Raw genomic sequence first — 13,215 nt, 5'->3', positions numbered from 1 at the left:
ATGAATTCTTTGATGCTCTTTAAGGTACCCTTTATTACTAAAGCCCTTACCACAATCCATGCATGTATATGGTTTCTCCCCTGTATAACTTACTTGGTGCTGGGTAAGTCCAGCTTTCTGAATGAATTGCTTTCCACATTCAGGCATTCATATGGTCTTTCCCCTGTGTGAATTTTTTTATGCACCCTCAAGTGTCCTTTCCGATTGAAGCTCTGCCCACACTCCATGCCTTCGTATGGTTTCTCTCCAGTGTGAATTCTGTGATGTATATTAAGCTTTGAACTGTCAATGAAGCTCTTTCCACATTCCATACATTTATATGGCTTCTCCTCCTTGTGAATTATTTCGTGGTCCCATAGGGATCCTTTCTGACTAAAGCTTTTCCCACATTCCATGCATTTATATGGTTTTTCCCCTGTGTGAGTTCTTTAATGTGAAATACAGTTTGGCTTCGTACCAAAGGTCTTTAAACATACCATGCAGCTATATGGAGTATCTCCTGTATGAGTTCTCCGATGCACCTTAAGGTATGATTTCTGACTGAATGTCCTTCCACATTCCATGCATTTAGACGGTTTCTCACCTGTATGAGTTCTTCCATGGTAAGATGGAGTGTCTTGTTGGATAGGTGCTGATGTCTCCACCAGGAGTGCTCTAGTCGTTGCAGGGCCCACTTCATTTTCCGAAGATCTTCTGTATACCAGGCTTTTCTATTAGGAGTGGGCCAGAAGCTCGGGAGCGATGCTGTCTATAGCCCTGGTAAGGTCATTGTCCCAGATATCCATTAGGGCATCAACAGAATCGCCATCTGATCCAACCATAAATCCCTCTAAGGCTTCCATCTGCCTTCGAACAGACCATTCTAATAGGTCCTCCACCCCCAGGGGGAAGTTGGGTGGTTGCCTTAAGGCGCACCTTGACTAGGAAATGGTCTGTCCATGACAGAGCAGAAGTCCCCAGGACCTCTGCCCATGGATTTCCCTGATCTGTACTAAAGACCACATTGAGTGTATTACCTGCACAATGTGTCAGACCCGAGACTAATCGGGAGAAGCCCATGGTAGTCATGGAAGCCATGAACTCCCGAGCTGCACCTGTTAGTTCTTGTGAGCCGGCCTTGAAGGGGATGTTGAGGTCCCCCAGCACAAGAAGCCTGGGAGACTCCAACAGCAGCTCTGAGACCAGTTGTTTCAGCTCGGCCAGGGAGTCTGGTAGGCCATGGGGTGGACGGCAGACCGACAGAATATGGCTTCTCTACCGTGTGAGTTATCTGATGCCACTTAAGGCTCGCTTTCCTGATGAAGTTCTTTCCACATACTATACATTTAAATGAATTATCTTTTGTGTGTGTTCTTTGATGCTGCTTAAGGCTGTCTTTCCTGCTGAAGTTCTTTCCACATACTATACATTTTTATGGCTTCTCTCCCATATGAGTTGTTTGATGCTTCTTAAGGTTCCCTTTCTGACTGAAGCACTTTCCACACTCCATGCATTTATATGGCTTCTCTCCTGTATGAGTTCTTCCATGGCAAGTAAGTCTTACCTTAGTACTGAAGCTTTTTCCACATTGTATGCATCTGTATGGTTTCTCTCCACTATGTGTTCTTTGATGTTTAATACAGTCTGAACTCTGATTGAAGCCCTTTCCACATTCAATACATTTATATGGTTTCTCACCTGTATGAATTCTTTCATGTCTAGTAAGTGACCCAGCATCACTGAGGCTCTTACCACATTCCATGCATTTATATAATTTCTGCTTCACATGACTTCTTTCATGCACCTTAAAGTGTCCCTTCTGGTTGAAACTTTTTACACATTCCATATATTTATCTAGTTTCTGCTCACTGTGAATTCTTTCATGCCTTGTGAGATTTCTCTTAGCACTATAGCATTTCCCACACTCTATGCATTTATATGGTTTCTCCCCTGTGTGAACCATATGATGTGTGGTAAGGTGTGATCTCACATAAAAGCTCTTTCCACACTCCATGCATTTATATGGCTTCTCCCCCGTGTGTGCTATTTGATGCCACTTAAGGTTTGCTTTCCTGATGAAGTTCTTTCCGCATACTATACATTTAAATGGATTATCTTCTGTGTGAGTTCTTTGATGCTGCTTAAGTTTGTCTTTCCTGATGAAGTTCTTTCCACATACTATACATTTAAATGGACTATCTTCTGTGTGAGTTCTTTGATGCTGCTTAAGGTTGTCTTTCCTGCTGAAGTTCTTTCCACATACTATACATTTATATGGCTTCTCTCCTATATGAATTATTTGATGCTGCTTAAGGTTCCCTTTCTGACTGAAGTACTTTCCACACTCCATACATTTATGTGGCTTGTCTCTTGTATGGGTTCTTTGATGCAGCTTAAGGTTCCCATTCTGACTGAAGCATTTTCCACACTCCATGCATTTATATGGCTTCTCTCCTGTATGAGTTCGTTGATGCTTCGTAAGTTCCCACCTGTGACTGAAGCTCTTTCCACATGTCATGCATTTATATGGCCTCTCCCCTGCTTGAGTTCTTTGATGTATAAGTGATGTAGTATCATGTAAGTTATTTCTACATATCACACTTTTCAATGGTTTCTCAGTTCTCTGATGACTCCAAAATGTTCCAGTCCCTTTTAAATTCATTCCAGATTGTTCTCCACACTCTTGCGTAGCAATTTCTAGAGATACAAGAGATGGCCTCTGGTAGTTCTCACTGTCCCAATCGTGATCTGATTTGGAAGATAAAAAGATTTGTAAAAAGGATATCCTGTCACAGTTTCAAAAAAAAATTCCTAGGCTCTTACCAGGAATTAATTCTGTAGTTCCACTCTTTCTACCTTATTTCTGCTACCTTATAAATACCTTAAGGTAGTGAAAGTTGTTCATATTTATTTTCACATGCTTTTGAACTGCTAGGTTCTCAGAAGCTTTGACTAGTGATGGCAGCTCAATCTTGCAATCACAGTCAGCCCCTTAACCACTGAGCCCTTATTTCTACTCTACTCTTATTTCTTTTTTAGAACAAGTTTATTGCACATATTTAAAATAACATAATTCCTAACGTTCCCAATGACACTGACAATGAACACAGTCTTAACATAGCAAAACACTGTTCTTGAAAGTGTTTCCCCCTCCAGCACAAAATCTTTCACAATTACCTATACAACTAAAATTAAAAGTTCCTTTTTCCATCAATGTTGGTCCTTGTTATCTCTTGCCACACTATCTTCTCCTTCAGTTTCATTAATAAATAAAAAGTGTAGATAATGTTTTTAATAATAATTAAAATTATTTAATAATATTTAATAATTATTTAATAATTTAATAATTATTGAACTTTATCTCCATTTACAAAGAAATTGTTTATTATCTTCCACATTTTTAAATTTGTTCTGTTAACTGAAGTTATCTTAACTCTTATTTCAGTGTTTTCAAGAGTCTTATCTTTGCTCTGTTCCCATTCCAAAGCTTCAGTCATCTTTTTTTTGTAATATACTATTATTTCTACTGTTCTTCATTCATATTTTATTTTAGCTGACACAGAGGAACATATATGTTTTGCCAGCTATTCTACAATTGTGGAATTGCCTTCTATAAGACTATGGAACGAGAAGGACAGAAAAAACAGAACTACAGCAAGGTTTTGGAAAGAAGGAAAGATCAAACTGGGAAGCAGAGATTGTCCATAAAAATGTCATTGTGGGCATGCTGGTGTGTGCTACCTTGCTGTACGCTGAGGATTTCTTATGACAAGAAAAGGTCAGAGGTTGACCATAAAGTCAAAGCAAAAGACAGCCATGGTTGAGAAAAAGGATTTTTAGAAGCTGCATAGTTGTTGTTGTTGTTGGTTTATTTTTTGTGGAACCTACAGGGTTATTAAGCTCTTTTGAATATCAAGGAAAAGCGTTTGACTCTATGATTGCTTAACTGGTGTTTTCTTCTTCTAATAATAATAATAATAATAATAAGAAGAAGAAGAAACAATCTGACATGCAAGGGAAAGTTTCACATTTCCCATTATATCTTAATTGCGGGACATCAGGACCAGCATAATGTTAAAACAAACTGCTGTCTTCATTTCATTAATGCCTTCATTCCTCCAAACAGTAAAGGGAACATGTCTCCCCAACAATGATTAATCAGGATTAATTGTATTCCAACTGTAGCTTCTGAATCTTATCTTGAAAGGGCAGGGAGGTATTGAATTGATGAACAGAAACATCTGTCACCATTAGATCTCTTAATTGATGCTCCTTCTCTGTCCTCCCCCCTCCCAGACCTCAGCATCCCTCAGGCTATAGATACTCAGAATTGTGGACCTGGAAGGAGATGGTTTTCATCACAAAATGGGGTGGGGTGGAGGATAGAGGTGATCCAAAAACATTGCATGGGGAAGGATGAAGATAGGATGAAGACAAGTAAATAGGGATTCAAGGTTAAGAAGCAAGTGAGTAATCAAGGAAAAGAAGCAGAAAATAAGGATGTATCCTTGAATTCAAGATAAGAAAAGACTAACTTGGGCTGCGACGCAACCGCAGAAATTAGGCAGACTGACACTGCTTTAACTCAATGTCATGCAATTCTGGGATTTATACTTTGTGAGATATTTAGCCTTCTCTGTCGAGAGCTCTGTGCCAAAACAACTATAAACCCAGGATTTCATCATATCAAGCGTGAGCGTTAAGTGGTCTCAAACTCATTATTTCGCAGCACAGATTCATCCTGGGTTGTAAATGCCTGAGAATCCCTACCGATTTTACCAGATTAAATTCACTGAATAACCAAAGGCTGAAAAATCCACAGAACCCTATACAAAGTCTAATCACATAACAAGCAGATACCTGACAATATTTCTGTTCCTTCGAATTCTGGACAGACAGGTCTTCTTCCAGCCAAGTTATAAGTTCTGGTTTGGGAGTTTTTTTAAAGGAAAAGAGATGCTGGTGATTACATCAATATGCCAGTATTTAAGTCCATCTTTTGCTATCTAGATCTGTTTGATGGTTAATTCCAAATATTATTCAATCAATCCTCCAAACCAGTACTACTCATTCATGGATTGGTAGCAGTCCACAAGCCATCATCTGCCAATTCTTTGTGAGGTTCCAGCAATAGAAAGAAACATTGGTGGTCAGGAGGAACCTGACCTTGGTTCATGGCACAATGGGTCAGTCTGAGATGTTCTACTTTAGGAAGCAGAGTAGCCTCCAAATACAAGCCCAAAGAAAATCAATTCTCCAAAACAAGTCCTTCATACTGCTGCTGCCTTGTCTGGATTATGCTTCAATTCTCTGATTCTGATTCAGATAATAACAACAACAACAACAACAACAACAACAACAGCCCTCTACAGTTGAAAAACCATGTAAATGCAGAGTGTGGAAAGAGCTTCCATCATAAGAAGACATGTATTATTCATGAAAGAACTCACAATAAACACACAGAATGTGGGGCAAGCTTTTCCTAAGGAATCATGGGAATTGTTGTTTATTGTGGCACCACGGATCTATGACAGAGATGGTTAAATGTCTCACAAAACTGCATCATACAAATTGATCCTACAACACATGGAAATCCCAGAAAAAACGTCTTCAGCATTTCTCTCATAAGGATAATACATCCTTACCCAGAAAGACTACAGTCTCAAAGTTCTTCAGCATGACTTCATTGTAGAGAGCTTTCTGGCCTGGATCCAGGAGATCCCATTCCTTCTCGGTGAAATACACAGCCACCTCCTCAAAGGACATCACCCACTGGAAAAAAAAAAGGAAAAAAATTCTCTAATCAAACATTCCCTACTCTTTCAAAGAGCATTGGTATCATCTCAGTGTAGAAATTCATGCTGTCACTCCAAGGTTTGGAACCACCAGGCCAATGGGATTTCATGGGTGGATCAGGCTGCTATGGAACAGAAAGCAGTCTGCTTGCTGCTGGTGGCTAGACGACCAGGATATTTGATACTATCCATGTCTGGGGTTGTTCTGGCCTACCTGCCTTGTTTGCCACTCTCAAAGGCATCCAGGAACCATTTGGGAAGAGGAGAGGCCTCAAGGAGTTTGTTGTGACATGATAAGAGTCCTAGCCATCCTCCTCATTGACTCCAGACAGGTGGACTGGGTCTTTCCCAGTACCTTCTCTCTCCAGGAGTCTCAGTCTACCCATTAAGAAGCATGGAGGTGTGCTTTATACTGGAAGTGTGAAGTGTTAGGCAGTGCAGTCCACACACTTCACATCTCCCCACTAGAAATGTCCCTGCCAAAGAGTAAAGTTTGTGAGTGAGTGGATGCAGCACAGGCATCTAACCACTGCACTATGAGGGCTCTTACATGTTAGGAAGTGCTGCATCCCCCCCTCTCCTTTTTATTTAACAGATTCAAGACTTCAACATGAAGCTTTTCACCAGAGGATGTCAGAAAGATGATAACATTCCTCCCTAGTCACATCGCAGCAGCAAAATTAAAGTTAGGGGATATTCTTTTCAACACAGAGGGGGACATATAGGCAGTCCCTCTACAGTTCTCCCCAACAATCCCTACCTTACCTGAGGTAGCTTCAAGGCTGCCTTTTCTGCTCTACCCAAAGATGATGATCCCCAGGCTGCCTGTGCTGCCATCATAATGCCTGAGGGGAGAGAAAACAGATAAACTAGACCATCACAGAGATTCCTACAGCTCTTGTAGTTCAGGACTCTAAAGCAGGAGAAGCTGGGTCTGGTGGCAACTGGCAAATTATATCGCTCAGGTCCCTATTGAGAAGACTGATGTGGATCAGAAGACTTTTGTTCTCTGTGCCCAACTCGGTGTCATGATTCTGACTACTGGAATCTGTGTCCAGCTTTTGAAGAGAAGCAAATTTGCATAACCCCAATGACCTACTTGACAGGACAGGACAGTCCTTAATGTGTTTGTAAAGTCTTGGTGTAAGAGAGAGACATACATGAAGAGGAGTATATACTTGATGATAAGTCGATTTCATGAATAAATTGAGGGCAGGTTTTTGCAGTCAAATTTATGGATTTTCATACGTTCCATGGATACGGCGAGGGTAAAACTCAGGGGTATGTAACAAAAGATCTAAAGGATGAAGCAGGAAGAAATCATGCTAAAGAACTTACAAAATTCCAGCAAGCATAACTGTTTGTGCTCAGACTGGATGAATCAGTGAGTAGAAGGAGGAGGTCACTGCTTCCAGGACAGATTACATTCTTGCTTTTCACCAGAGGATGCTTCCTTTTTAAATAAGAGTTAATGCACAGTACTAACATTGAACCATGGATAAGTTGACTCAGGTCTTTTGGGTCAATTTTTTGATTAAAATTTCTAGACGTATACATGAATATATAAAATAGGTCACTGTCATCTGGAATTAAGGAATAGAACTAAAAACTATGTGTGGAGAAAAACGGTGGGGCAGTTTCTCTCTATTGTGTGTTATGTATTCTCCTTCTGTTTTTGGGGGACAGACTTTAAGATTTTAACTGTTGGAACTATTGCATTTTGTTTCCTTCACAGTGCGGAAACAGGTTCTAAGAAACAGTCCTGGGCCAAGAATGAAACACTTGATATCTGGAGTAATGAGATCTTGTGGACTTTTCTTCAAGCATCACTTTTTTGTGTATAGAATATTTAGGGGAAAAGTGGGCAAAGTGTGGGCCACAGGCCACAAACAGCTTTCAAGTGCTATTTTCATGTTTAACAACTGGCTCTCAAATGCCCTGTAAAAGGCCCCCTCTTCAAAGTCAACAATTATTTTTGCAATTTTTTTCACACCCCTCTTCATCCCCAACCACCCCAAATGCCTCTAGGTGATGGGGGTATTTCTCCCTTGTTTTAGGCAGAATGAAGGCAAGTAACAGAAAAATGAAATCCCATTCATTGTGTACATATGAATGTATACATTCATTGTGTTTCACTTTTCTATGTTACTTCCCTTCACATTGTGATTTCTCTCAAGCTGCTTAATTTTAGAAATGACCTGATGTTTAGGCCCTAAGTATTGAAATAGCTGAGCCATCATGCTTTAAATTTGGCCCCTGGAATAACCCTTTGACTGCCACAATAGTGTCCAAACAATAAACACCTCTACCATGTTATTGTTGGAATTCATATAAGTGTTATTTCCATCACAGTGTTCTTTTCATTCATGGAGACTTGAGTATTACTTGTCAGAAATGTCTGGAATCATATGTCTTTTGGATCCCAGGTTTTGGAATATTTGCACATACATAATGAGATATCTTGTAGATGGGATCCAAGGAATTTATCACACAGCTTACCTTCCGCCATGTTCCCATTTGTCACCAATCTGCGACGGAAGACTCCTGGTGGGATCACGGATGGCGCTATTAAAGAGGAATGCTTCCGTTTTCATCATGGAAGCGTTATTTTAAGTGTTTTAAAAAGGGCCCTTTTTAAATAATGAGTTAATCAGTTATTTAAAAAAAAGGGCCTCTTTTTAAACACAATAACACTTCCAAGACGAAAATGGAAGCGTAGCACCACCCGCGATCCCACCAGGAAGGTCCCGTTGCAGATCAGTGATGTTTAGGCAACGGGAGCATGACGGAAGTTAAGCTGTGTGATATACTCCCAAGTATAAGCATGAAGTTAATTTATGTTTCATGTATGTCTTATGAACATAAAGGTAATTTTATACAGAATATTTTTAATAATGTTTTCACGAAATGAAGTTTGTGTACACCAAACCATCAGAAAGCAAAAGTGTCGCAATCTCACCCACCCGTTCTGGAGTATTTTGGCTTTTGGAATTTCAGATAAGGAAACTCAATCTCTACCAAAGAACTGTGGAAGAGTTGCTCAACAGGAGAGGTTCCTTTCCTTGGGATCATTTTAGTCAATCTCACAGGCTCTTTCTACATTTGATGGGTAAATTAAAGCTTCCACATCTGTACCACCCATACCAGCATCCAAATGCCTCAGAATCCTAAGGGAATAATCTCCAGAAGATAATCCCCCTAATAGGCTCCAATTCCCTGTAGAAGACAGGAATAAACATTTGCCCCTTGTAAAATGCATGGGGAAAAATTTCATACCCAGAAAATTCACATTCCTATAGTTCTCCAACATGACAACCTTGTACAAAATTCTTTGGCTTTGATTCAGAAGATCCCACTCTCCTTTGGTGAAATAGACAGCTACCTCTTCAAAGGACACCAGTTTCTGAAAGAAAGAAAGAAAGAAAGAAATGTTCTGTATTAGGAAAAAACAACTCTTCATTTAATAATAATAATAATAATAATAATTCTTATCTATCTTTCCCCAAGGCTCAAGGCAAGGTACAACATAGATTAAAACACATACAGTCATTTAAACAGTGTACAATCACTGATAAACACTGATCAAATACTGTTTATCATATAAACATTGGGCGCATTAGAATCATCCAGCATAAATTAAAATAAATTAAATTTTGATCTTCTTGAATCAAGTTCATACCAGAAAAGCATAATGATTCACTAACTACAAGTTAATATATGGCTACAAATGTAAAGTAAAGAGGATTTGTTTTATTGGAGGCTGACTTTTCAATATTAGCAAAATACCTATGATGTTATTATCTGTAGGCATTTTGCTAATAGTGACATATTATTTCTGGTAGAAAATTTAATTTTATACTATCAAGTATGCTGCTTTATTTTTAATTTGAAAAATATAAGTTTTTGTGAGGGAAAAGGTGATAATTACAGCTGCTACTGCCATTATTATTATTATTAATTTCAGAACTTGAACTCTCAGCACAGTGGGAGACAGCAAAGGTTTCCCCTTCTTGTCTCTGATTATGCTTCCCTTACCTGAGGTGTCTGCATGGTGATGCTTTCCACTTTCCCATTAGAAATAGATGATCCAGATGCTGATGCCATTATACCTGTGGAGGCATAAACAATGTGGACTCTGACATTTGGGGAAGGTATGGCCTGTAAAGGTTCCTCATCTGATCTGCCACCATTTCTCCCAGAGCCCACCAGGTCTTAAAGAAGGTATTAAAGTTCTCAACAAGCTTGAGATTAGCTTTTAACTCTTTCCCATCATCATCATCATCATCATCATCATCATCATCATCATCATCATCTATTTACATGGCACCATCAGTGTACATGGTGCTTACAATGTAAAAGAACGACAATTAACAAAAACAGCCAGCCATGCCAAAGGGATAAATCTAAGGTATATGTGTGTATATGTATGTGTGTGGTATATGTGTGCGGGTAAGCATAAACACGCATAGAGGGAGGAAGGAACAATACAATTAGAAAAAATGCAATCCAATTATAAAACGAACTGCCTAGATAGTAAAACCCATACAATATATTGTAAAGCAAACTGACAAATACATACAATCAAGATGGATAAAATTATTTGTTGTTCTTAACTGTTCACAAGTCGATCTTGACCCTGGCGACCCCATGGAAGAGACATTTCCAAGACTCTGGTCCTCTGCTCTTAGTTCCTATAAATTGATACCTGGGACCTCCTTGATAGTCTATCCATCTAGCATGCGGCTTTACTCTACACCGTTCCCAGTATATTGTTTTTTTCCCACGAGTTGTGCGTTTTCATGAAGTGACCAAAATGCAATAGCCTAGTTTTAGTCATCTTGGCTTCCTGGGAGAATTTCATGGTTGACCTGTTCTAAGACCATTTTCTCTCTCTCTCTCTCTCTCTCTGTGTCTGTGTGTGTTTTAAAGCTGTCCATGATATCCACAGCACTCTTCTCCAGCACCACATCTCAAATGGATTGATTTCCCCCCTATCCGCTTTCTTAACTGTCCAGCTCTCACATCTATACATGGTAATAGGGAATACAATGGCTTGGGCTATTCTAAGTTTCCTACTCAGTTGTATATCTTTACATTTTAGGATTACCAACAATTATTGTTTTTCTAGTGAAATGTCATCTCATGATATGTCCGAAGTACAACATTATAATAATAATAAATAATTTGTTTTATTTATATACCGCTATTCCAAAGATCATAGTGGTGAACAGCAAGTAAGCTAATTAGCAAGTAAGCTAATTTGCCCCCAATCTAGAAATTTTAGTCAAAAAATTGACCCAAAAAACTTAGGATGACTTATCCATGGGTCAATGTAAATACTATACTTTAACTCTTATGAAAAAGGGAACCATTCCCCTGGTGAAAGCAAAAGTGGAATCTGTCCTGGAAGCACTGACCTCTCTCTACTCTCTCTTCCATCCAGCCTTTAGTTTAGTGTGTCCCAAAACAGTTATGCCTGCCGTATTTTTTTAGGTTCTTTGGCATTGTTTTCCTTTGCTTCATCATTTAGAATAATCCTTTGTTGCATGTCTCTAAGTTTTACCTTTGACATATCCAAGGATCATGTCAAAATCCATAATTTTGCCCCCAAAACCTGCCCTCGACATATATGTGAGGTCGACTTATAGTCAAGTATATACGGTAGAACCTGGACTGGAAAAGAGGAAGACCTCATTCCAGGTGGACAGACACAATTTGAGTGTTGGACTATGATTCTGGAGTCCGTGAGTTTGATTCCCTGCTCAGCCATGAAATTTGCTGGGTGACCTTGGGCAAGTCACATGCTCTCAGCTTCAGGAGATGGCAATGGCAAATCTCATCTGAACAAATGTTCAAGAAAAACTCATGATAGGTTCGCCTTAGGATCACCATAAGTTGGAAATTACTTCAAGGCACACAATACACACATGCACTCCCTAAAAGCCAATTGCTCCTAAAAGCCAAGTATTTACTCTGGACATGAGAAGACATGACTCACCAAAGAGGCAATAATGCTTAGTCAAGTAGAAGGCAGTAGGTAAAGAGGAGAACCGCAATACAGGTAGACTGGCTCAATCAAGGAAGCCATGGCCATGTATCTGCAAGACCTGCGCAGAACTGTGACTTGGAAGTCTCTCACATAGGATCACCATGGCTTGAAGTCAACCTGAAGGCAATTAACAACATCAACAAAAAATACAGTGGGCCCTCCACATTCACTGGGGTTAGGGGCAAAGGACCCACATGGAAAAACTGCAAATAAAAAGGCTATTTTTTTAACCTGAGAGATTACTTAGGAATCTTAGGGCAGGGTAGGCAACCTTTTTGAGCCAGGCCGGGTTGCTGTCCCTCAGACAACTGGGGGCCGAAGCTGGGGGGTGGGCTTCCACCCCGGGGTGGGGCCGCATGCCAGGGGCGGAGCCTCCACCTCTCATGTCCACCTTTTGGGGCGGAGCTTCCACCACCAGGGCCAGGCCACCTCTCTTTGCCGGCCCCTGACGGGCCCCAGGCCCTGTCAGAGGCCGGGAAAGAGCTGGCGGGACCTCCACATCTTTGCCAGCCCCTGACGCCAGAGGCCCGCTGCCGTCGCCAGAGCCCTCCTGGAGCGCCCCAGCAACGGCAAATGGCCTCCCAAGCCCCGCCACCGCCGGACCCCGGAGGCCCCGAGCGCAACTGGCCCCAGAGCCCGCCCCCCGCCGGAGCCCTCCGGAGGACCCCAGCAAAGGCAACAGGCCTCTGGGAGGCCCGCTGCCATCGCAGGAGCCCTCCTGGAGAGCCCCCGACGGCAACTGGCCTCCCAGGGACCCGCTGTCACCGTCGGACCCTCCTGGCCCCAGCAACGGCAACTGGCCTCCCAGGGGCCTGCTGCCGCCTCGGAGCCCTCCTGAAGGGCCCCTGCGACGGCAAATGGCCCTCCCAGTGGCCTTGCTGCCACCGCCGGACCCTCCTGAAAGGCCCCTGCGACGCGAACTGGCCTCCCAGGGCCCGCTGTGGCCGTCGGAGCCCTCCTGGAGTGCCCCAGCAAAGGAAACGGGCCTCCACAGAGGCCCGCACAACGCCGCCGGAGCCCTCCTGAGGACCCCACAAAGGCAACGGGCCTCTGGGAGGCCCGCTGCCATCGCAGGAGCCCTCCTGGAGAGCCTCAGCGACGGCAACTGGCCTCCCAGGGACCCGCTTGTCGCTGTCGGAGCCCTCCTGGAGGGCCCCTGCGATGGCAACTGGCCTCCCTGGGGCCCGCTGCCGCTGTCAGAGCCCTCCTGGAGAGCCCCAGCGACGGCAACTGGCCTCCCAGGGACCCGCTGTCGCCGTCGGAGCCCTCCTGGAGGGCCCCTGCGATGGCAACTGGCCTCCCTGGGGCCCGCTGCCGCTGTCAGAGCCCTCCTGGAGAGCCCCAGCGACGGCAACGGGCCTCCCAGAGGCCCGCTGCCGCCGTCGGAGCCCT

At 42.3% G+C, this 13,215-nt stretch overlaps 2 protein-coding genes across 2 annotated transcripts in view; one reads left to right on the top strand and one right to left on the bottom strand.

Moving 5' to 3' along the window:
* The window catches only part of LOC121923794 (zinc finger protein 157-like), a 30,903-nt gene extending 30,862 nt beyond the window's left edge, over positions 1-41 (top strand). Inside the window, exon 7 of the mRNA XM_042454581.1 lies at positions 25-41. Within this exon, the coding sequence (XP_042310515.1) occupies positions 25-41 (17 nt within the window). The remainder of the gene's footprint in view (positions 1-24) is intronic.
* The window catches only part of LOC121921927 (zinc finger protein 436-like), a 17,044-nt gene continuing 3,835 nt past the window's right edge, over positions 7-13,215 (bottom strand). The window contains exons 2-6 of the mRNA XM_042450671.1: positions 9,810-9,883; positions 9,051-9,177; positions 6,540-6,619; positions 5,625-5,751; positions 7-2,727 (exon numbers count right to left, since the gene is read on the bottom strand). Of these exons, the coding sequence (XP_042306605.1) occupies positions 1,412-2,727; positions 5,625-5,751; positions 6,540-6,619; positions 9,051-9,177; positions 9,810-9,883 (1,724 nt within the window). The 3' untranslated portion in view covers positions 7-1,411. The remainder of the gene's footprint in view (positions 2,728-5,624; positions 5,752-6,539; positions 6,620-9,050; positions 9,178-9,809; positions 9,884-13,215) is intronic.

The sequence above is a fragment of the Sceloporus undulatus genome, chromosome 2 (assembly GCF_019175285.1).
Source record: "Sceloporus undulatus isolate JIND9_A2432 ecotype Alabama chromosome 2, SceUnd_v1.1, whole genome shotgun sequence".
NCBI classification, from domain to species: Eukaryota; Metazoa; Chordata; class Lepidosauria; order Squamata; family Phrynosomatidae; genus Sceloporus; species Sceloporus undulatus.
This window is presented reverse-complemented; position numbering and strand designations above follow the sequence as displayed.